General features: G+C 33.1%; 1 protein-coding gene across 1 annotated transcript; it reads left to right on the top strand.

The window, feature by feature from the left end:
• Nucleotides 1-5,999, top strand: LOC144551403 (uncharacterized). Its single transcript, XM_078299349.1, has 8 exons — nucleotides 1-1,716; nucleotides 2,122-2,348; nucleotides 2,807-3,139; nucleotides 3,535-3,781; nucleotides 3,908-4,036; nucleotides 4,306-4,521; nucleotides 5,239-5,362; nucleotides 5,451-5,999. The coding sequence occupies exons 1-8, from the start codon at nucleotides 190-192 to the stop codon at nucleotides 5,687-5,689; spliced, it is 3,042 nt and encodes a 1,013-aa protein (XP_078155475.1). The 5' UTR covers nucleotides 1-189; the 3' UTR covers nucleotides 5,690-5,999.
• The last annotated feature ends 20,651 nt before the right edge of the window (nucleotides 6,000-26,650 follow it).

Genomic DNA, 26,650 nt, shown 5'->3' on the forward strand with positions numbered 1-26,650 from the left:
TGACTCGCCGCTGGAAACCGAAATACAAAATTTAAATAAGAAAGCGACCAAGCCCAGCCGCCTGTCTCTTTCCAGAAAAGGACGACTCGTATTTTTTCCATTATCCCACGTTCCCCCCTTCTCTCGTTTGACGAAGAATCTCTCTCCTCTCCTTTTTCCGATCACCACCTTTGTCAGATCGGACTCCAAATGGCGTGGTTTCGCGCCGCGTCGGGCATGGCTCGCCTCGCCATTCGAAGAAACCTCTATGTCCCCTCTCGCTACAGCTGCGTCTCTCGCGGATTCCACTCCACGGTGACCCGACCTAAGGCGGTGCCGGTACCTCGCGCCGTGCCGCTTTCGCGCCTCACTGACAGCTTCTTAGATGGCACAAGTAGCGTGTACCTAGAGGAGCTCCAGCGAGCCTGGGAAGCGGATCCCAGCAGTGTCGACGAATCGTGGGACAATTTCTTCAGAAATTTCGTCGGCCAGGCGTCGGCCTCTCCAGGTATTTCTGGCCAAACTATTCAAGAGAGCATGAGGTTGCTTTTGCTTGTCAGGGCTTACCAGGTTAACGGGCACATGAAGGCAAAGTTGGATCCGTTGGGGTTGGAGGAACGCCCTATCCCAGAGGATCTTGACCTCAGCTTGTATGGGTTTAGCGAGGCTGATCTGGATCGGGAGTTCTTCATCGGGGTCTGGCAGATGGCGGGTATTTTGTCGGAGAACCGACCCGTTCAAACTTTAAGAGAGATATTGAAGAGGCTCGAGCAAGCATATTGCGGGTCCATTGGGTTTGAGTACATGCATATACCTGATAGGGATAAATGTAACTGGTTAAGAGATAGGATTGAGGCTCCAAAGCCTATGGAGTATAACCACGAGAGACGTTCGGTCATACTAGATAGACTTATTTGGAGTACTCAATTTGAGAACTTCTTGGCCACTAAGTGGACTACGGCCAAGCGCTTTGGGTTGGAGGGTGGCGAAACTCTCATACCTGGAATGAAGGAGATGTTTGACAGATCGGCTGACCTTGGTGTTGAGAACATTGTCATTGGCATGTCTCACAGAGGAAGGTTGAATGTGTTGGGTAATGTTGTGAGAAAACCCTTGTCTCAGATCTTTAGTGAATTTAGCGGTGGCACAAAGCCAGCTGAAGGAGCAGTCGGGTTGTATACTGGCACGGGCGATGTGAAATACCACTTGGGTACCTCCTACGATAGACCAACGAGAGGTGGGAAGAGGATTCATCTCTCTCTTGTTGCAAACCCTAGTCACTTGGAGGCAGTCGACCCAGTTGTGATTGGCAAGACTCGTGCCAAGCAATTCTATTCCAATGACACAGATAGAACCAAGAACATGGGTATCTTGATTCATGGTGATGGTAGCTTTGCGGGCCAAGGTGTGGTCTATGAAACCCTCCATCTAAGCGCCCTGCCAAACTTTACCACTGGTGGTACTATTCACATAGTTGTTAACAACCAGGTTGCATTCACGACTGACCCAATGTCAGGTAGGTCGTCCCAGTATTGTACTGATGTGGCCAAGGCATTGAGTGTTCCGATTTTCCATGTGAATGGAGATGACATGGAGGCAGTGGTGCATGCTTGTGAGCTGGCAGCAGAGTGGCGCCAGACCTTCCATTCTGATGTGGTGGTTGATCTGGTTTGTTACCGTCGATTTGGCCACAATGAGATTGATGAGCCCTCATTCACCCAGCCAAAGATGTACAAGGTAATTTTCAATTAAAGTTGCATATTTCATCCTTTGCATTTTTTAATAACACTTTGTTCCCGAATATCAAAGGTCCATTACAACTTCCCATATAAGCTGCCAGCTACAAAAATCATACTGATAATTTGTCTACTTTGGGCTAGGTATGTCTCGAGTAGATCCAAGGATATACAAAATATCGTGCTTTGTGTGCTTGTTTTGATCCCAAGCAGATTTAGGCTTGTTTTACTTGACTAATGTTTCTGTTAGCTTTTGACATTTGTTTCTAACATCTCCATTGCCCTTGTGCATTTAAATAATTCCTTTCCTGAAACAGTATTTTTTTTTTTTGTCTTTTGCTTTTCTTTTTCTTTTTCTGTATGTATTATGTTGTACTCTTATTTTAATTCTTTTGTATTAATATAGGTTATTAAAAAGCACCCAAGTGCACTGGATATATATGAGAAGAAGCTTCTGGAATCAGGTGACATCTCAAAGGAACAAATACAGAAAATCCATGAGAAGGTCAATTCGATCTTGAACACGGAGTTTGAAAACAGCAAAGAGTATATCCCAAAGAGGAGGGACTGGTTGTCGGCTTACTGGACTGGGTTCAAGTCACCTGAACAGATCTCTAGAATACGGAACACTGGGTATTGTACCAATATCTTACTCTTTTTGGTGTAATACTGTCTAAGTGCCCTTGCCATATATAAATATCATCAATATATCTTGGCTCGATTTTGTAAGGGTAATTATTGATGAACTGAAATGAGAATCAAAATTACAAGTTAAGATGCCTTTTTGTGTCTTAAAATATAAATTTGCAGCATGCTTAACTGAATATCAAATTTTTTGAAAAAAAAATTATGTGTCAAAATCTTTGGTCTCAGGGACAGTGCAAATATATGTGGGTCCTTTTGGTATGACATGTAGGTTTCTTACGGTAAATGCAAGTACGAATCTGAGACAATGTCGGTGGAATAAGTACAGAAGTTGTGGTTTGGTAGACTCCTGTGTTCAACAAAAAAAAAAAAAATTCTCCTTTTTCGTTTCAGACTATTAGTTTTTATTTGCCTTTTATTGTTAATATATGTTCTTATTTGCACAGAGTCAAGCCTGAGGTGCTTAAACGGGTGGGACAAACAATCACAACCCTACCGGATAACTTTAAGCCGCACAGAGCTGTGAAAAAGATATTCGAACTGCGGGCGCAGATGATTGAATCTGGTGAAGGCATTGACTGGGCTGTTGCTGAGGCACTCGCTTTTGCTACACTCCTTGTGGAAGGCAATCATGTGAGACTGAGTGGGCAGGATGTGGAGAGAGGCACGTTCAGCCACCGCCATTCGGTGTTACATGACCAGGAGTCCGGAGAAAAGTACTGCCCTCTTCACCATGTCGTGATGAATCAACACGAGGAGCTCTTCACTGTTAGTAACAGGTAGATTTCTTCTTGCTACTACTGAGAACCATTTCTAGTTAGCTGTTTAGAACTAGCTCCTATTTATGTGCAAAAGGGACTAGTTGCCTTTTTTGTTTTTTTTTGGGTGACTTAGATTCCCTTCCCGATGTAAGAAAACTTTTACACTGCCCCCTCCTTCTAAACCCATAGGAGAGAAAGAAGAGGGATCTGGAGAAATGGTTTAGCTTGTTAGGGAGGAGAGGTAACAGTGATTTTTCCTATATGCTATGAGATCTCTTGGACAGGTATACAAGATTAGAGCTTTGGCCTGTCTGACAATTTTTTTCCTTACATTATTAGTGGAGACCAAGCCGAAAGGTTAAGCTGCTACTTTTTTTCTTCTTATTTGTGTGTTTGTGTCCATGTGCGTGCAGTTCTTTGTCAGAGTTTGCTGTACTTGGGTTTGAGATGGGATATTCGATGGAAAACCCCAACTCTCTGGTGCTCTGGGAGGCCCAGTTTGGTGATTTCTCTAATGGTGCTCAGGTAATGTTTGATCAGTTTTTGAGCAGTGGTGAGTCGAAATGGCTTCGTCAGATTGGTCTTGTTGTTTTGCTGCCTCACGGCTATGATGGTCAAGGTCCGGAACACTCTAGTTCACGTCTTGAACGTTTCCTCCAGGTAAAGTAGTGATTGCAATTATAAACTATCAAGTCTAAAGAGCTAGAAATTGTCTTCATCATCAGTTATAGTTTCTTTAATTTGTCTCAAAGCTGTACTTATAATGAAGCCTGGTTTCATTAACAGATGAGTGATGACAATCCATTCACAATACCAGAGATGGACCCAACCCTGAGGAAACAGATACAGGAATGCAACTGGCAAGTTGTAAATGTGACAACTCCTGCAAATTACTTCCATGTCTTGAGACGTCAGGTTGGTAACTCTCCTTTGTCTTAATTTAGATGTATGTTACACTACAGATGGCTGCAAGTGCATTTACATACAATTTTATGTACTCGCATACTGAACTTGAAAATTGCAATCAAAGTAAAACTAATGTAAATTGTGATTGTTCTTGCATCTGGATAAAATATTCATCAGTCTGATGCACTCTAGCTTGTGAAATATGGTTGTCCTTGTTATTGCAACAATTATGAAAGTCGAAAGCAGTTTGGTTGATTTATTTTATTCTGGCCCTTTAGTTACACAGAGAGTTCAGGAAACCTCTCATAGTAATGGCTCCAAAGAACTTGCTGAGGCACAAAGATTGCAAATCAAATATTTCCGAGTTTGATGATGTGGAGGGACACGCTGGCTTCGACAAGCAAGGCACTCGCTTCAAGCGCCTCATCAAGGATAAGAATGCCCAGAGCGATATCGAGGAGGGCATCAGCCGCCTCGTATTGTGTTCAGGAAAAGTAAGCATTTCTCTGACCTAATTTTGTTCTTCTGGTAAATACAGAAGCTATATTTCTCATGTACAAAATATAGAACACTTGACATTTCTCGAGTTGCACTTGCCTGAAGACCCCATGCAAAACTTAAGATATCTTGTATGCTCATGTTAGGTAGGCCTAAGAATGTGGAAGAGAAAGGTTATTTTGGGTAATTTTTTTGAGGAGGGTTCAAATGCCTCCATTTTTTGTGCCTCCATCATGCCTCCATTTTTAAAAACTTTAATAACTCAAAATTTAAATCTTAAAATTCAAAATAAAACCGTTGGATATGAACTACATCATTTTATATATGAACGTGTAAAAAATTATGGCATTTCAACTTTGTTTTGGTTATCATCTTAGCTTGTAAAAATGTATACTAATGTGGATTATTTCTAGACGTTGATTTTTTAACTTATTGATTCATATAAAACCAAAATCAAAATGTGATAATTTTTTATGGACACAGAAAATAACATAGATCACATGTAACGGTTTTATTTTGACGTTTAAGTTTTAAACTTTGAGTTATTTAAGTTTTTAAAAATGGGGGCATGATGGAGGCACAAAAAATGGAGGCATTTGAACCCCCCTCAATTTTTTTTATAGAAGTCATCTATGGTAGTTTATCTTTGGTTTTGTTGTGCCCTTTTTTTTTCTAAATAAAAATAAGATTGAAACTGGATTGGTTTTCTGTAGGTTTATTACGAGCTTGATGAAGAGAGGAAGAAGACTCAGCGCAATGACGTAGCTATCTGTAGGGTCGAACAGTTGTGCCCGTTCCCGTATGACCTTATCCAGAGAGAGCTTAAACGCTATCCAAGTATGGGAATCGACCTGCTGAAAAAGTGTATTTAACTACATGATTATTATTTATTCATCTCAATTAGCTTTTTGAATATAATTTTCAGATGCCGAGATAGTGTGGTGCCAGGAGGAACCCATGAACATGGGTGCGTTCCAGTACATTGCGCCACGTCTTTTCACTGCCATGAAGGTTCTCGGTCGTGGCTCCTTTGATGATATAAAGTATGTTGGTCGTGCTCCATCTGCTGCCACTGCCACTGGTTTCTTGTCAATGCATGTACAGGAGCAGGCTGAGCTGGTGAAGAAGGCACTGCAACATGAGCAGATTAATTTTTCTAGCTAAAAGTCTCTCTGCGAATTTGGCAAACGCTAAATAGCCCTTTTTCTTCTTTTTATATATTATGAGATAAATAATCGGACAACCTACTGCCTGCTTCCATTTGAAAGTTTTTCAGGCATTGCGTGGCGTTGTAGCCGCTTCTCTTTTTGTTTTTGTTTCCTTTCTCCCTTGCTGTTTGGTTTACTCTGATTTTGAATGGGTTGCTACGGTTGGCAAGCACCTAACCTTTTGGCTCTATTTGTGTTGGAAGAATGTTGCCAAAGTTGTGGATGCAAATGGAGATGTTAAAACAAATGGAACTGCTTTTAAATTATATCATTTCTAAGTCAGATTGGCTGGAGATACTATAAAACCATCATATTAATAAAGCAGAATTAAATTAGAGCCGAACCTGGAGGATTATAATACTTTTTCTAGCATCATTAATAGTCTAGATTTCATCTATGTACTCAACTACTACGATTGCCACTAAACAAGTCCATGGACAGTGCCATCATATTAGGCCCTATTGATTTATGCACAGTTGGAGATAAGCTGAACTGCTGATCAGTAAGATTTTGTAGGATAAAAAATGTTACAATTGGCGACCAAACTGTTAGCGCGGGTCAATTTAGCATTAGCTCTCACATTTGTAAAATTCGCCTAATTATCAGCTTATCTATACATGCGGCATTTCTGACAAGTTGTGCTGAAAAATGCAAAGCTTATGGGCTATTAGTTTTCAACAAAATAGTCACCTCTATAATTGCACATCAATCTGGTGCTGTTTGGGCAAAGATATTTCGGGTTAGTTTTCATCAGTGTCAATGGATCATGGGGCATTGGAGGCCTTTGAGTATTGTTTGGGAGTTAAGATTTTTTTTTTTCTCCTGCACGCTAATCCTAACTGTGTTTGCATAAGTGTTTTATTTGATCTTTGATAGTATTTGAAACTCTCTCTCTCTGTTTTTTTTTCCTTTCAACAAATATAGGTGGCTAATTCGAATGCGTATTATCTGCATTAACTCAAAATGGAATATATTGAGTTAATGAATCTCAACCGTCTGATTTTAAACGGAGCCAATCTAACTTATGTCTATAATATAAGAGGCTCTTTGACATTAGCGCATATATATTTTGCATGAATTTTAAAACAAATCAGATGGTCGAGATACATTAACTCAAAAGATTTCCTTTTGAGTTAACGCAGAGGATACTAATTCGGTTAATTTTATTTGTGATGAATACAATACCTGTTTTATTGCCAAATCCATACCCATGGACGTTTCCTGTTTATTTCACTGGAGAGCAGCATGAATTAATGTTGATTTAATTAATTTCACTTAAAAACAAAAAGAGAAGAAAGTATCAGTGGGCGGCGCTTTTGACCAACGCTTTTGGCAACATTTAGAGAGAAGAAGATATCGGTTGGGTAGTAAAAAAAAAAAAAAAATGCTGGTGTCCGGGCGACCGATATTTTTATTAATATCCAAATTAAAATGAAAAGTATCAAATGTATCTTAGTTCTAGCGGACATTTTTATTGATGTCCAAACGGATCATTTTTTTACCCTTTTTTATCGATATTTTTATTAATATTTATTAAATGAGGCTAATTATGCAAAATGTTTAATTACGCTAAAAATGGGCGGTTTAGGCATTAATAAAAATGTCTGCTGTTCTAGGACACATTTGATACTTTTCATTTTATATAAGATGAAATATATGACTATTTTAATATATCCTCAAATCAATTTCTTTTTTAAATTAATCATTAATCACCAAAATTCAATTCTAAATCATCTCTTTTCAACTCTATTCTATTAAAATGAATCAAACTTTTAATATCCTCCCATTCGGATATCAGACCCTTTAGTTGCACCTGGTTGAGTGAAACAAAATTGAGGTGTTATATTATATTAACTCCAGAATTTTTCCTGCCCTAATGAAAATAATTGAATTGGACTTCGTCAAATTTTCTCAAAAACAAACATAAATGCTACATTAGCGAAAATTATTATTTTAAAAGAAAAGAAAACAGAGAAAAATGGGCCCGGCTATTCGGATCTAATATCCTACACCCAATCCAGCCCAATCCGATTGTTAGGACTCCTCGTCTGGCCCAAGTTCACTTAATTTTTGGTTTTTTTGGTATTAACCTCAAATTTTATTGCATTTATCTACCTATAATGAGGCTATGAGGCTAACATTACGCATATATAGTTATATTATATACACAATAAACAATATTATATAAAGGATCAAATTTGAATGAAATTCACATGTACTGTATATATCTAATCAAGACTCAGGTTCGAACCTGGCTCATTACTAAATGTCCACAATAGAAACGTACTAGCCTAATCCATTTCAATTACAGAAGAGCCGCATCACAAGTTCTTCGCTTTTCTGACTTTCGGGCCCCACAAGGAAGCGACATATATAGACTTGGAGAGTTTTTCTGTCTTTTTCGTGATTTCCCCGGATCCTGTAGAAAATTCAAGAAAGTTTTCAACAATAACTATATAATTAATGGGAGCAGTGAGTATAAAATAAAGACTAAGGCTTGGGTGCTATGGATAGCATGGAGGGCTACGGTGCTATGACTCAATATTTGAGTTTTCAAAATTCTAACGGTCAATCCGAACCGTTCATCTTGTTCTCTATATTAATATGTGTTTGAAGACCAAATTTTATATTTTTTGAAATTTTTTTTACTATTTTTTTAGTTAGGTAGAAAATCACTTGATCTAAAAAATTCTGCACCATTCAGATATTTGATTTTCTATATATCTAAAAAAATAGTAAAAAATTTCTAAAAAATATAAAATTTGGTCTCCAAATACATATTAATATAGAAAACAAGATGAACGGTTAGGATCGACCGTTAGAATTTTGAAAACTCGAACATTGAGCCGTAGCACCGTAGACCTCTATGCTATCCCTAGCACCCAAGCCTTACTCTAAAATAAATTGACAAAAATAAGTGCGGTGGAAGGTGTTGGAAAGATCGGCACTTTTTTTAAGGTGCGCCGATATTTTATCAAATTTTGTAACACTATTCAATTGTTCAATAAATCTACTAGAAATATTTTTTTTTTTACAAAAAAACGCATTTTTTAATGAGAAGTGTTCAAATGCCTCCACTATGCCTCCATTTTTAAAAACATTAATAACTCAAATTTTAAAACTCAAAAATCAAAATAAAATTGTTGAATATGATATATATCATTTTATCTATCTACGTATAAAAAATTATAATATTTCAATTTTGTTTTGATTGTCATCAAGAGCTTCTAAAAAACACACTAATGTTGATAATTTTTAGAAATTGATTTTTCAACTTATTTATTCACATTCAAACAAAATTGAAATGTGATAATTTTTAATGAGCACATAGAGAAAATAACATAGATCACATCAAACGGTTTTATTTTGATTTTTAATTTTTAAATTTTGAATTATTATAATTTTTAAAAGTAGAGGTATGTGGAGGTATAAAAAATAGAGACATTTAAACCCTCCTCTTTTTTAATTGTTTGTATTAAAATTATTTTAAACAAAATAGATCCTAGATCTACAGAAACCCTGCTTTGAGAAAAAAGGACAAACAAATCCAACGCAATCAATTAGAGAAAAGCATAGCCGATGTTTAATAAATCCAATAAGCTTTACATAATCGATGTTTTGTACAAGGAAATTTTATAAACTTGCTCTCCTTCAAGCTGTTTAGATATCACTCAGATGCTTCTCATCTAAAGTGATTCATTTTTATTGTCATACATTGTCTCATGGCTTTTTGTAAACTTGCATGGTTTCTAATGAAACCGGTGGCTATGCCACTTTTATTCAAAAAAAAAGAAAAAATCTAATAAGCTTAAATTCAGTGTACCGAATCAGGGGGCATCTGTACCCCTAGAAAATACCAGATAAGTCCGAACTAGAAGGATACCGAATAAACATATCAGATAAACCAAAAGCTCTTCTTGCTTAATTAATAGTAAGCATCGACCAATTAATTAACGCATATATATCACCATTATTAGTAAAAAAAAAAAATATAAAAGCGAGATGTTTCTAGTGACATCAATAGTAGAGATGCTGGAGGAATACACTCTTCTATTGGCACGGACTATGGAGGAGCTGCTACATGATGCACCGGTTCCACGCCCAATTCGGGCTGTCATGCAACCTCTCGTCACCTTCGCTTCATCGCATTCGCGTGTGCCTAACACTGCACATCGGCAACAGCAGACGGAAATTATCTATTATATCCATTAATTACCTCTCTCTATGGTAAAGATTTTAGCAGAGAGGTTTTACCTTCATGCAGCCGCACAGCGCTATTTTGATTCTATAGATTGTGCGCTGCAATAAGCAAAAAATTCTCTGTTAATATATTTATGCCTCCTTGTCTCGCTACATGTCAAAAATCTGAAGTTGTCGTTATTTGGATAAGTAGATATATGGAGTGGTTGTACAAGGAGAGCTCCTTTTAGGCGGATCATACGAGAAAAAAGTTTTGGTTTTTGTTTTGTTTATTTTTTTTCTTTCTAATCCATACTTTTCTATTGTCTTATTACTTTATTATGTAACAAAGTTGGCTTGTTATGTTCTTATATATGTTTAAGGCTGTTACGGATATGGTAATTGGCAACACAAAAAGTTGCACTGAAATTTAAATTTAAATTACTTTTTAGATAACCGTAACATTTATCTTAACACGCCTATTCTCTCTCGTAAAATCGTCTCTGTTTTAATTTTCAATCCGTGTTGTGTTGGACAGTCGGAGACTCGGAGTATCCTACTCGAGTGTCTTCTGATCTTTTTTTTTTCGATTTTACACAATTATTAATAGACAACACCTAATGGAGTCATCCAGTTCCGAGCAATTCAAGCACACACAACGCAAGACAGCAACAATAAGCTGTTGTTACCTGTTAGAGACTCCAGTAGTTAGCAGTTTGTTAGACTGGTTGTTAGAGATCTTTGTTAGAAAAGTCTGTTAACATGGTTGATACTGTTAGAATCCTGATTAAGGGATGAAACCATGGTTAACTCTATACTAGTATCGTGTCCGTGCATTGCAACGGAAACATATTATAAAATGAAGAAGATCAAGAGTTTGATTTACAATTTTAATTTTAGACTTTGATACAAGTAATAAAAGAGATTTGATAAAAATAAAAATAAACAAATGACTTGTAGAAATATATACATACAAAGAAGGACAAAAAAATTAAGTGAAAATGAATTTGTATTATTAAATTTGTTGCTTCATTTTGTAGCACTAATTATAGTTAATGTTACTAAAATTCCTCCTCAACATATATTCTTCAAATAATTATCAACTGAAACGTACTAATAAAAAAGAATATTTATCTTATTAAAATTGAAGAAGTAAAATTGTAGAAAGATTCACTATAACTTAAATTGAGTAATGTATTAAATTTGAAGATATCAAATACTGATAAAATATTTTTAAAAGATGTCAGCATTTGATATTTTTAAAAATAAATTGATCATCTATCATGATTCTTAAATAAAGAAATAAGGAATGAGAGATAGCTGGAGAGGAGAAATAAGGAAATGAATAAATTAATTTTTTCTCCAATTTTGTTCTCTATTCAATTTTAAATGTAACATATTCTGTGACAGTATGTGTGGCGAGTACATTTCTAACTAAATTTAGACTTCGTACACATAAAAGAGATGCATTTAATAAAAAAAAATTATTTAATTGGAGGGCTGATATTAAATTCAAAATTTCATCTTTCAATCATAGTCATTTACAGATCAAAACACCTACGTGCATAATATAAGAATGAAGATAAACAATAGCTTAGACTTTCCTCTTATATTTATGTAATCTGTACATGTACTGAGAAATAAAGATGAATGATGAATCAAGTTCTTTCTCTGTTCTTCCCTTTAATTATTGACGCGAATTTTCGGTTTTGTCAACATTATGCATTCTTAACTGTGAGATACAACGTACAGCGGGTTGAATTACGGAAATTTTTATTAATACCCTTAAAAAAAGTTTTTACAAATGATTTTATTTTATTTTTAAATTGCTCCAACCGCTCCTTATAGGGGCGGTCCACTATTTTTTTTTAGAAATTTTAATATTTTTATTTAAATAATTTTGTGGAGTTTTAGTTTTCTTGTTTATGATGCATGCCAAAAAATAAAACATTTGATATATTTATTAGTGATGTCCTAACTCTGTATAACTTTGATTTGATTTGTCAATTTGATATCACAAGTCTAAATATAACACTAATTAAGGACTTAGCCTTGATTCTTAATAATTTATTTTATTCAAATATACACAAGGAAATATGGTTAAATTGTCTCAATGACCTTCAACTACATAAATATAACCATTATCTTTTTTTATTCCAAACAAGATACTTTCGATTATTTTTGAATCATAAATATAACCATAATTCATGCTTTCGATGTTTTTTGAATCATAAATGTAATCATAATTCATGGAAAACATCAACAAAAATGTTTTGAACAAGATTGTGTAATCTAAGAGGAGACGGTTTTGAATTTTGAAAAAAAAAGTAATAATTACCGTGTAAAGGATATATATTGAACAATCATAGATAATTTCAATGATCTTTGAATAATAAATTAAACCATAATCCATTAAAAAAAATAAAAAAACGCACACAATAAATAGTAAATGCATTTTAAAGTTATGGTTGTTTAGAGAGCATGGGTGCGTCATCGATGTCTTGACAATAATAAAGTTATGACCGTTTAGAGAGCATGGACACGTCATCGATGTTTTGGCAATGAAACATCAATGCACTTCTACCGTTGTTAAGCCGAGCATAAAGCATCGGTGTGTTATTGATTTTTTTTGCACGAAAGTATCATTTTTTTAAACTTTAAACAGCCATAACTTTGTCTAGGAAAGTCGGATTTGCGCATATGACTATAGTTCGGAAAAAGTTTTCTATCAACGGTAGATATATAACGATCGGTATTTTGTTTAGTCAAAAGCCTAAGAGATTATTCAAGAATTATCCATATAATTATTTTAAAATGCATTTACTATTTATTGTGTGCGTTTGCTTATTCAAGCAAATAGTATATGTTGACAATAATCAAATAATCTAATTATTCTCTCTTTTGCTCTCTAATTATTCTCTAAAAAAAAAGTTGACATCATTGAGACAATCTAACCATATTTTCTTGTGTATATTAAATAAAATAAATTATAAGAATCAAGGCGAACTCCTTAATTAGTGTTATCTTTGGACTTGTGATATCCAATTGACAAATCAAATCAAAGTAATAAAGAGTTACGACATCACTCATAAATATATCAAATGTCTTATTATTTTGCATACACCCTAAATAAGAAAACTAAAACTTCACAAAATTATTTAAATAAAAATATTAAGATCTCTAAAAAAAAATAGTGGACCACCTATAGGGGGCGGTCAGGTCCTCAGAGTGGACCACCTATAGGGACACTTTTTAAAAAAAAAATTGAGGGTAGATTCATAAAAACTTTTTTTTAGGGTATTAATAAAAATTTCCGGTTGAATTAATACAGTGTTAAAAAGGGTCAAATCGAATTGATTTTCTTTTAAACAAATAGTTTGGTATTTAATATCAAGAGAAAAACACAGTGGGGTCCCCACCCACTGACAGAGTCAAACCTGCCACTGTGAGATACGCAGTGGACTTTCGGATCTTCAGTATCGAAACCTAAGAGACGAGAATATTAAAGTTTTCTTTTTAATAAATATCGGACCTGCTACACGTAAATCTTAGAATTATACATACACTTCTTTGGACGGAGATTCCCTTTCAATAGTATGGGATTCCCTCTATGTTCGACGTGCAAACCACAACAGTTTGATTTACATCTAAAGGGATGGATTTGCTTGTACGTGTGTGGGCGGGATGATGGATTCCATCCAACTGTATTTAGGATTTTGCCTTCTTTACATTAGCCCCTCTATAGTTTTCTAATTATTGTAAATATTTCTTAGATAAGAAGATTTAAACCCTTTGGACGCGTATATCTTTCGGTGTGAATATCATGTTGAATGATTTTATTTTTAAAATATTCGTCTCGTCTTGATGAATGATGTGTTAAGACAGGTCATGAACGTGACCTGTAGACCAGCGCACCAGACAATTAAAGAAGGCGGTGCATTGTTTTGGTTAGCTTGATTTATTTCTTATTTGGTTAGATAGAGATATTGTTAAAATAAAAAGCAATAAGAAAAGACAGATTTTATTTTCTCCTTCCAGAAAGGCGCAAGGGCCAATGTTTATTTAAGTCCTTATTTTATTTATATTTTTGTACATAATGTGGGTTCAATATTAAATCTGTTTTGCAATCATTTGGAATAATCTTCTGTTGTTATTATTCAATTTGACTCTAGAAATATATATAAAGAATAGTTTACTATTGAAATAGAAATGTTAAGTGTGATAGGCTTTGCTTTTTTGCCTTTCTGAAAATTTTCTAACTGTAAACAATTATGAGCAAAGAATATTTAAAATTCGATAATGCCCACGGTAGCCAACTAATTTTTTTTTTAAAAAAAAAAAAAACCTGATAGTGGCTGTCAGGAGGTCGCCCTGCCAATTAAAATAGCAATTGAAGCGTCTTGTGCGACAGTGCGAGAGTCTTCTGCACTAAAACAGTTCTCCTGTACTAAAATTGTTGGGGTTGAGGGCCCACATTAGACTGACACAAATAAATTGTTTGGGCTTAAATAGAAGCCCATAGTGCTGGAAATCAACAACAATTGTTTGAAAGAGTGCGTTAGTACCAGGGTTTTAAAATGCGGTTTTGTTTATGCATGCAGAAGGTCACTGCATACCGCATATGCGGATTTTAAAATAAAAATTTATGTGTATATATATATATATATTTTTTTTTTCATATATATATATTCATATATAGGCTGTGGCTAATTTGCTGCCGGCGGTGCTGCTGTCCATTTTTTTGTTTTGTGATGTCCAAACAACAAATCCAAACCATTAGATGTTTAATCTATATTATAATCTACTTGGAGACCAAATTTACATTTTTTGGAATTTTTTTAGTATATATTAAGCTGGTTTGAAAACCGCTGATTTCAATGCTGCAGAAATTTACTGAAATCAGCGTTTTTCAAACCAGCTTAATATATAGTAAAAAAAATTCCAAAAAATGTAAAATTTGGTCTCCAAGTATATTATAATATAGATTAAACATCTAACGGTTTGGATTTGTTGTTTGGACATCACACGGCTAAATATAGCCCCAGCAGCACCTCTGCTGAAATGCTGCCAGCAGCAATTTAGACAGACCCTTCATATATATATTCATATATTTTAATTTATTTCCACATAATGACATAACCAACGATAGTTTTTTTTGACTTTTTTCACATAAATTTTAATTAAAATACAATTATATTATCAAAACCGCATGAGAGGACTGCATGGCAGCATATTCGGACCGCATGGCCGCATTTTTAATCCGCATATGCGCTTTTTTATTCTGCATGACCGCATATGCGGCCATATGATCAAAACCGCATGGGCATTCTGAGCACAGCTGCCGACCGCATATGCATATGCGGCCCATGTGACCGCATTTTAAAACACTGGTTAGTACTCTTTTGCGGAGAGATCAGGTAATAGTTTGCATTACCTCTTCAACATTATATGTATATTTTTTTTAAGGATTTGCTGCCAAGTCGCCAACAGATATATTAAATATTAATAAGAAAAGTTATTTACAAGTCAACATTAGATCTTATAATATTAGAATTCTAAATAACTAGCTGTAGCTTTTCCGAACCTCAAAAGTAATAAGTCAACATTAGATCTTATAATATTAGAATTCTAAATAACTAGTTATAGCTTTTCCGAAACTCAAAAGTTATAACGCTATTAACTGCTTTCTTGTATAATGATTCTAAATAGCTAGTTATGATTGCGCTATAGTTTTTTCAGACCTTAAAAACTATAATACTATAATCGCTATTTACAACCTTGTATAATATTCTTGAAGTTTCTCGTTTTGTAACCTTCCGGTAAAGTAGATATAATTGACTAAAGCATTAGCTTTCATTTTCATAGTGATGCTGATGCTTGGCGAACCGCAATTTTTATTGATAGGAAAAAAAAAATTAAAAATAAGAAGCGTTGCGGAGAAATTTTAAAAACAAGAAGGCAGTATCGTGTCATGGCGTCTCGACGCCATGCCATACTTCGGTTCTGCGGGAAAAAAAAACTCAATTAATTTGTTGCGGGACGCCATGGGCTACATCAACTAAAAAAAAAAAGTTAACTGGGATGCCATGCTATACATCAACCCCCCCCCCCCCCCCCCCCCCCCCCCCCCCCCCCCCCCCCCCGAAAAAAATAATAATAATAATGTAGGACACCAGGTTGTTCACCAAATCTGTTACCAACACAATACATTTTTTTAGTATAACCATTTAAATTAGAGTACTTGATCAGAATTCAGAAAGTTGAACAAACACCTTTAAACAAATATTCAGAGTGCATCAACATATTTTCATTGTTTCAACTAGCTGAGGAAAGGATTACCTCTGTTTAGTTAATTCCTATGTTTCTCATTTCATAAAATAATAATGTAGATCCTCGCTGAAATTAATTAATTCCAAATGGTTCATTTCTTAGTAATGGAGAAATATAAGTGCATCCAAGAGAAATTAACTGTACTCCAATTTTTTAAAAACGATCTAATATAATTTTCCGTAAGATATGGATCGACCATATCAGCAAACAAGAAAAAAAAAAAAAGAATACAAGGCCTAATCTAAGCTCCCAATTAAATGAGCATAAAATCACGCACCAGGCCTAATCTACTTTTTTTTTTGGTTGATATAGCGCATGACGTCTCACAGCAAATTAATTGGTTTTTTTTTCCCACAGAACCAAAGTATGTCATGGCGTCCCTGCGGAACGCCATGACACGATACTGCCTTCTTGTTTTTAAAATTTCTCCACAACTCTTCTTATTTTTAATATTTTTAATATTTTTTTTTCTATCAATAAAAATTGCGGCTTGGCGAATAAACAATCAAGACAATTAAAAATTTAAATGAATCAAGTACACGTCAAAAGTACAGAATCTTTGAAAATTTGTTCAAGGGCTGCTTTCTTCCTTTTGTCAATTACATCCCGAGTAAAGAAAGTAGATCCCCCTAGTTAAACCCTAATAAGTTCGTTACACGTACATATGCTCCTGAAATAGAAGTGCTAAGCTCACAGATTCCAGTGGAAATTCCTTTCTATCCAGAATTATAGCAGCAGCATTTATTGTTATTAGTAATTAATTTCTTGAAAAAGGAGATCGAATCGTCTGCCCCTCTGGGGAGGAATTTCTTGCCCCCAGAGTCACTGTTGGTGGGCCCCCTAAACCCTAAACTCTAAACTATAAATCCTAAATCCTAAACCCGACCCCACCCCGCAGTGACTGAGGGGGCAGGATTTTCCTGCACCCCGGGGGGCAAGTGATCTGCTTCCTTGAAAAAGAATATATATATAGAAGGAGAATTTTCTCAGACAGAATAACTGTATGAGCATCAGCCAACATGTTAGGTTAATGTAAATTATTGGGCTAAAAGTTGTCATATTATTTGGTTCATCTAATGAGATGATACGGCCTTGGACCTACATATATGCAAGGGCTAAACTAGGTGTATAAGGAATGTTCGGAGTGGATATATATATATATATATATATATTTCAATTCTTTATTAATTACTTAATGGGATTGTGTAATTGGTTAAATATAAGACGGAAATTACCAAGTATTTTCCCTTTATACCTTTGAAATTTAGAATAACAAATATTATTTAAACACCAAGCGGTAGGTCGCTTACTGTGTTGGAGCAGGAGCGGAGTTAGATTTTTAAGTTATAGAGATCAAATGTTAATAAAGGTAAATCAATTAAAAAAAATTACTATGAATGAGAGTCAATTTTATATTACCCATATACCCATGGTATTTTACTGTAAATTATATATGAAATAATGTATAAGTACAAAAGTTTTGAAAAAAAAAGAATCAATTGATTCTCATTCCTTTCAAAAGGCTCCATCGTTGTGTGGAAGATTACACGTTCAAATTTTATAAGGAGATATTTTATAGATATTAAATAGTTGTGTAGAAGGTCTTAACCTTCAACTTTTTGTTAGTGTCACTCAAATATTCAATTGAATATTGAAAATAGTATTTTGTTAGTGTCAGTTAATTGAAATAGCGAATTGAGCTCTTTTTGAATTAGAATTATTCCAAGTTAATTATACAATCTACAAAATATTTACATTATTCTAAATATCATTTTTCTCACAAATTTCGAACTAAAATATTCTCTTATTATTATAATATGCTAAATTGCTAATCCGAATAATATTTTTTTTTTCTCCTTTGCGTCCTTCGAGAATTTAGCGCGTTTCTTCTGGATTGAGTTATGTTGGAGCCGCCATGCCTCAAATCTTATCTTGGGCCCGAAATGAGCCCAAACAACAAACAATGTTTTAAGAAAAAATATTCGTTTGATGAGTAATCTGATGATGACCGATATATCAAAAATATTTAATTTTTTTTTTGGGATATTTTGTATCGCTTCAACTCTATGCTCCTGACAATTCCCCCTTTTTTTTTTCTTTTTTCTTTTTGAACTTTCTCCTTCAACATTTTTTTTTCTAAAAATAAGATAGGGATCAAGCCTCTAATCTTATATTTTATTGATAAATTAAAAATAATATACAATCAAAAGAGTAAAAAAAAACAAGAAATTATTCAATGAGTATTGAGCAAAGATAAAATAAAAATTACATCTCTTGTACCACTTGATCAACTAACTGAAAAATAGAACAAAAATTGCTTCTAAAGATTCGATTGCATCGCTCTCTCCATAATATAAAGATGACATTTATGAAGACTATTTTCAACTGCATAGGGTAGTTATTCTGAAAAATAGCACACAATGGTTTGACATTTATTATTTCATGATATCTATGTGAGAATAATGATAAAATCACGGTACTTATTTTGAAGAATAGCACATAATGATTTGACCTTCAACATTTGTTTAATTAAGCTTTCAATGTGAAATCCAGGATAATAAATTTAGGTAATTTCCAATTCTGAATTATTGTGTTAATCTTGTTTTTTTTTTAAGCTAACTTCGAAGCAAAGGAAAGCTACATTTTTAGTGATATTATGGCTGCACATGATAATATGCTCAGAACTTGTTTCCTCCTTTTATACCGCCAAAGAATAAATGACCATACTGATGAGTCACTATAGCAGGGTTGATTAAAGATGAAGTTTAGTATCCACCACAGATTGTTTATGCTACTTTAATTTGCCTTACCAATTTTTAAGTCCCAAATTTCTAAAATATTAAATAGGGAGGTTTTGAAGTTGGTCCTCGTTTTTAAAAATATAAATTTTTTTTTTCAAAAACAATCCCTAAAAATATAAACTTTGATGCTAAAGTTACAATATATAGTACTTTTGTCATTAATAAAAATGAAATATAATTGGTATCATATGGGTGTCCTCGCCAAATTTATCTCTATGATATTAAGATTATTCAGTTTTGATTTTTTTTTTCTCAAAAGAACAATTTAACTTTTCATAATTCAGAAAATTAATCTTTAATTAAAAAAAATCAAAATGTTCTCTACAAAAAAAATACAAACAAATTCACAAATAATTTAACTTTTTTTGAAAAAGTTTTATTCATTTTTTGTTCCTTCTTTATTTCATTTTGTTTTCATGGATCATATGTATATCTATCTCAAAGTTCTTCCTCAGAATCCTAATCAAACAATGTGACCAATTACGGTTAATAAAATAGAAACATAACTTCTACTCTTACTAAAAAATTTTTTTTTAAAAAGAGAACAAAAAACAATCAAACTTATTAATGAAATTCGAACTAGTAATGTCAGATAGTCAATTTAGCAGCTAGATTCCGACATCCAAAGTTTACAACTATTTGATACACCTTTCTATTTACTAAAATAAATGGTTATGACTTAACAACTGATTGTCCTTACAATAAATCAATGAGGAGCTTTTGTTAGAATATCTCAATAGATCTAGATGAGATATATCATATATCACTCAAGGTAACACGCCAATAAGCAAAAACCGGTGTATTTGTTAATCGATGATACGACCAATGATATCATGCGGTGGTTGCGCCATATTTAACGACTCAAGAGGCAAAGGTGGTATTGACCAGGCAGGGGAATTTGTTTCACTGTTGATGGTCCTAGATGCTAGTTAGAGATTATTCTAAATATGGCATGATATGTAAATAATTTACTTTTCATCTTTTTACATTTTTGTGTATAAACTTTTTTCTTGATTAATATATGTTGGCTTTCAGCCAACCTTCAAAAAAAAAAAAATGCCAATAAGATGGATTTGAGACTATAATAAAGGATTAAGTTACATAAAGCTCAATAGAAGATGTCTATACGGTAGCTTTGCTTTCTGAAAGAAATAATCTAACAAGAACTGGAAAGAACGAAAACATAGTCAAATATTACCTCCTGTTTATATTATAATTAAACAAATGAATCAACTCAGGTGGCAACATATATAATAAAATATAAATATAAAGAGACACTGTAATATTGTGGTACCATAATCCCTCTCTATATGATTCTTATCTATCATTTGGGTTAGGGGAGGGATTGGAGCTAAGGGATTATTTATAATATCTGATCTACATATAGTAAACTTTTTTTTTTTTTTTTCAAATTATGCTGATGTGTGATCCACTTAATTGTTGGAAGAAGCTATGAAATATATATAGTGACCTCGATCTATGTACCCCCTCAGGATAGTCAATTAATACGGTTCATTGTGTATCTGCCTAGAAGATTAACAAAGATCGATGCTCTGTCTCTGCTCCTAATCCAATGTAGTAGCATTTTTGTAAACTATCTACTGCCACGAAAAGTTCCGAATAACCCCCCTTCATTATCCGTATTTGCATCTTGATGATTTAACATATATCAGTGTTATGTCGGATTTAATTAAAATTCGCCGCAAGACCACCTTAACTACATAATTGCTTAAAAAAGATACAACTTGAAATATTTTCTACTGTTAATTAAAATAGCAATAGCAAGTGAAGTGTCTTGTGCGAAAGTCTCATGTACTAAAATTGTTCTCTGTATAGAATGAATTGTTTGGATTCAGAGCCCACATTAGGCCGACAGAAATAGTTTGTTTGGGCTTAAATAGCAGCCCATAGTGCTGGAAATCAACAACTTGTTTGAAAGAGCGCGTTAGTACTCTTTTGCGGAGAGATCAAATAGTTTACATTACCTCTTTAACATTAGATTTTTTTTTTTTGAAGGAATTACTGTCGACAGATATATTAAATATTAATAAGAAAAAATATTTACAAGTCAACATTAAATCTTATAATATCAAGGTTCTAAATAGCTAGCTATAGCTTTTCCGCCTCCGGACATCAAAAGCTATAACACTATTAACTATTTTTTTTTTTGTATAATAATTATGAATAGCTAATTATAATTGCGTTATAGTTTTTCATACTTTAAAAACTATAACGCTATAATCGCTATTTAGAACCTTGTATAATATTCTTGAAATTTCTCGTTTTGTAACCTTGCGGTAAAGTAGATATAATCGACTAAAGCACTTTCATTTTCATAGTGATGCTGATGCTTGGCGAATATACAATCAAGACAATTAAAAATTTAAATGAATCAAGTACACGTCAAAAGTGCAGAATCTTTGAAAATCTGTTCAAGGCCTGAATATATTCACCTTCTTTCTTCCTTTTGTCAATTACATCCCGAGTAAAGAAAGTAGGTGCCCCTAGTTAAACCCTAATAAGTTCGTTGCACCTATGCTCCTGAAATAGAAGTGCTAGCTTCACAGATTCCAGTGGAAATTCCTTTCTATCCAGATATAGCAGCAGCATTTATTGTTATTAGTAATTAATTTCTTGAAAAAGAATATATATATAGAAGGAGAATTTTCTCAGACAGAATAACTGTAGGAATCAGCCAACATGTTAGGTTAATGTCAATTATTGGGCTAAAAGTTGTCATATTATTTGGTTCATCTAATGAGATGATACGGCCTTGGACCTACATATATGCAAGGGCTAAACTAGGTGTATAAGGAATGTTCGGAGTGGATATATATATATATTCATGCATCCATGGAGATAAAAAATTAAAAGTAGGTGTATAAGGAATCTACAAAATATTTACATTCAGCGAATTGAGCTCTTTTTTGAATTAGAATTATTCCAAGTTAATTATACAATCTACAAAATATTTACATTATTCTAAATAGCATTTTTCTCACAAATTTCGAACAAAAATCTTTTCTTCTTATTATCGAATATGCTAATCCGAATAATTTTTTTTTCCCCTTTGTGTCCTTGCGAGATTTTAGCGCGTTTCTTGTGGATTGAGTTATGTTGGAGCCGACATGCCTCAAATCTTATCTTGGGCCCGAAATGAGCCCAAACAACAAACAATGTTTTAAGAAAAAATATTCGTTTGACGAGTAATCTGATGATGACCGATATATCAAAAATATTTAATTTTTATTTTGGGATATTTTGTATCGCTTCAACTCCATGCTCTTGCTAATTCCCCCTTTTTTTCTTTTTGAACTTTCTGTAAAGTGACCTTCAACATTTAAAAAAAAAAAATAAGATAGGGATCAAGCCTCTAATTTTATATTTTATTGATAAATTAAAAATAATATACAATCAAAAGAGTCAAAAAGGAATAAGTTGTTCAATGAGTATTGAGCAAAGATAAAATAAAAATTATATCTCTTATACTACTTGATCAACTAACTGAAAAATAGAAAAAAAAAATTGCCTCTAAAGATTTGATTACATCGCTCTCTCCATAACATGAAGATAGCATTCATGAAGACTCTTTTCAACTGCATATATAGGGTAGTTATTTTGTAAAATAGCACACAATGGTTTAACATTTATTATTTCACCATATCTGAGAATAATGGTAAAATCACGGTACTTATTTTGAAGAATAGCACATAATGATTTGACCTTCAACATTTGTTTAATTAAGCTTTCAATGTGAAATCCAGGATAATAAATTTAGGTAATTTCCAATTCTGAATTATTGTGTTAATCTTGTTTTTTTTTTAAGCTAACTTCGAAGCAAAGGAAAGCTACATTTTTAGTGATATTATGGCTGCACATGATAATATGCTCAGAACTTGTTTCCTCCTTTTATACCGCCAAAGAATAAATGACCATACTGATGAGTCACTATAGCAGGGTTGATTAAAGATGAAGTTTAGTATCCACCACAGATTGTTTATGCTACTTTAATTTGCCTTACCAATTTTTAAGTCCCAAATTTCTAAAATATTAAATAGGGAGGTTTTGAAGTTGGTCCTCGTTTTTAAAAATATAATTATTTTTTCAAAAACAATCCCTAAACTTTGATTCTACTGTTACAAACTTACAATAGCAATTTTGTCATTAATAAAAATGAAATATAAATGGTATCATGTGGGTGTCCTCGCCAAATTTATCTCTATGATATTAAGATTATTCAGTTTTGATTTTTTTTTTCAAAATAAAATTTTAACTTTTTATATTTCAGAAAATGAATCTTTAAATAAAAAAATTAAAATGTTCTCTACAAAAAGTTACAAACGAATTCACAAACAGTTTAACTTTTTTTGAAAAAGTTTTATTCAGTTTTTGTTCCTTCTTTATTTCATTTTCTTTTCATGGATCATATGTAGTATATCCATCTCCGAGTTCTTTCTCAAAACCCTAATCAAATAATGTGACCAATTACGGTTAATAAAATAGATTTGAGACTATAATAAAGGATAGCTATACAAACTATGCTGCCAAATCACATGCCGATAAGATGGATTTGAGACTATAATGAAGGATTAAGCTATACAAAGCTCAATAGAAGATGTCCATACAATAGCTTTACTTTCTGAAAGGAATAATCTAACAAGAACTGGAATGAACGAAGACATGTCAAATATGACCTCCTGTTTATATTATAATTAAACAAATAAATCTTTTTTTTGAAATCCTGATAGCGGCTATCAGCTATTACAGTACAGGAATTAAACAAATAAATCACCCCAAGTGGCAACATAATAAAATATAAATATCATTTGGGTACCATAATCCTCTCTATATGATTCTTATCTATCATTTGGGTTAGGGGAGGGATTATTTATAATATCTGATCTACATATTTAGGAAACTTTTTTATTTTTCAAATTATGCTGATGTGTGATCCACTGAATGACCAATATTGAAAGGTTGAGTGTACAATTATTAGTTAATTGTTGGAAGCTATGAAATATATATAGTGACCTCGATCTATGTACCCCCTCAGGATATTAGTCAATTAATACGGTTCATTGTGTATCTGCCTAGAAGATTAGCAAAGATCGATGCTCTATCTCTGCTCCTAATCCAATGCAGTAGTATTTTTGTAAACCATCTACTGCCACGAAAAGTTCCGAATAACCCCCTTCATTATCCGTATTTGCATCTTTCTGATTTAGCATATATCAGTGTTATGTCGGATTTAATTAAAATTCACCCGCAGGCCACCTTAACTACATAATTGCTTAAAAAAAGATAGAAATTGAAATATTTTATACGGTTGAGTTCCCAATGTCTATTCATTACCAGCGTGAATATTAGATGGGTTAGCACAATTTTCCTTTTTTTTTTTTTTTGCGCCGGTGCAAATTTGAATAGGTGAATAGTAAAAAATGTTTACCTTTTATTTAAAAAATCAATGAGAAAAACTAATTGTGAGCTCATCTTCTGTATGTTATTATTAAGGAGTTAGGCTAATATGACATTGGTGTTATTTCAAACTAAATAACACCACATCTTAAACCGTTAGATCTGCTTTAATATTCGTACAAAATAAAGTGCTTGAACAGTAAAAGCAGATATTACGAATATTAAAGCAGATCTAACGGTTTAAGATGTGGTGTTATTTAGTTTGAAATAACACCAATGTCATATTAGCCTAACTCATTATTAAGTTTGAATTTATGTAGAGTTAATATTTCACACTTTGGAGAGTAGATCCGTAGGTGAATCGAGAGGAAAGAAAGAAAAAGGGATCGAGAGAGAAAAATAAATTTACTCTCGAGTTCTAATTTTTGAAAGGAAAATAATTTTGCAAGTCCAAGAAAAAAAATCGAATTTACCTACCAATTTAATTGAACCATGTTGATTTTTGTTAATAAGTGTCAATTATATTTTAATTGAAACTTATATATGATTCATACTAGATAAAGAGGAGGGCTCAAATACATTATAATTTTGTGCTTCAATATGCTCCATAGTTTTTATTTCTTTTTTCAAAGTCCTAACACTCGATCCGATCCGCTCAATACGATCTTCATAATAAAATATGCTTGGAGACCAAATTTTATGTTATATGATTAAGTCTAAAACATAAGTCACGTGTATTGAAAATTAAGTCTAAAATGATTGATGTTACATGAATAAATACTTCTCAAACATAATTCCAAGCAAAACATTAATAATAAATACTTCTTAGACATAATGATAAAATTTTTATGTTATATAGATAAATACTTTATGTTACATAAATAAATATTTCTCAAACATAACTGCAACTTTTAGTAAAACATCAATGATAAATACTTCTCAAGCATAATGATAAATACTTTATCTTATATGGATAAATAATTTATGTTACATGAATAAATATTTTCTGTTACATGAATAAATACTTTATGTTAGCGGGAATTGTTATTAAAGAAAAGTATAATTAATGCAGAGATTGTTATTTTATGACAGTATAATTAATGCAGAGATTATTATTAGAGGACAGCATAATTTATGCGGGGATTGTTATTAAATAACAGTCTAATTTAATGTGGGGATAAATAGAAATTATTAGCGGAATAAATGGGGGATAAATAGTTGTTAAGGAAGTTAATATTGAGGAGAGAGAGTGCGGAGAAAAAGAGGACATGGTGAGAAAATTAGTATAATTATTCTTTCTTTTATTGAAGATTCGAAAGTAGATATATGGAAATAAATAGGCTGAAAAATGTATCGGATCACCTTTGTACACCGACAATCCATCCCTTTCATCCATACAAATATGGAGAATTATTTAATGATTCACGACAAAGGTCTGGTTTCACCTCTAAATTATCGTATTTTAACTTTAAACTTTTTTTTAATCTATTTCTTGAAAATTTAAGTTTGATTTAAGCTCCAATCAAGAAATGTTAAGATTCAGAAGAAAAAATTCAATTAAAAACATACTTTTTTATAATTTATTGTGTTTGATATCTACTTAACAATGCCAGGTGGCGCATCATGCATTTGTGTTCATAGCATGTATACTCCCATGCATCAGATAAAATCTATTTCTCTGCATTAACGTACTTTTTGAGTTAATTTCTGAATCGTACAATTAAAATTCGAACCAATCCGATCCACGCCTATAACGCACGGATCCTTTAATATTAGTGCGGGTCTCAATCGGAAGGTCCAGATCTTAACGTAAAATTTGAGTTAACGCAGATGATACGAATTCTCAGATAATCTGGTTCAATAAAATAATGCAACAGATTCTTCATTTGTGCGGTAGTAGATGTTCCCTCGTGGGGCCCTTCCATCAACACTCGCACCATCTACAAAAAGGGAAATGTTTCTCTGAGATAATATTAGTTATCCCTAATCAATTTCTGAATTCAAATCTGCTCCTTTTCTCACTCTTCTATTAACAGTTCAAAATCGATCACACGACTTTAATTATATCTGATTTATTTTAATAGATTATATTGATATAAAAGAAAAATAATAATTTAAGCCGTGTGCATGGTTGATTTTGAACGGTTTGAATAGAAGAATAAGAGGGTGCTCATTTTCTTAAGAAAAAGAGC

The sequence above is a fragment of the Carex rostrata genome, chromosome 3 (assembly GCF_964058835.1).
Source record: "Carex rostrata chromosome 3, lpCarRost1.2, whole genome shotgun sequence".
Classification (NCBI taxonomy): Eukaryota; Viridiplantae; Streptophyta; class Magnoliopsida; order Poales; family Cyperaceae; genus Carex; species Carex rostrata.

Excerpts from the sequence above, each read along its gene's own strand:
- LOC144551403 (XM_078299349.1), top strand. The coding sequence starts at position 190 with ATGGCGTGGTTTCGCGCCGCGTCGGGCATGGCTCGCCTCGCCATTCGA. Across the intron at positions 1,717-2,121 it reads CCCAGCCAAAGATGTACAAG|GTTATTAAAAAGCACCCAAG; the intron begins GTAATTTTCAAT and ends GTATTAATATAG. Across the intron at positions 3,140-3,534 it reads CTCTTCACTGTTAGTAACAG|TTCTTTGTCAGAGTTTGCTG; the intron begins GTAGATTTCTTC and ends ATGTGCGTGCAG.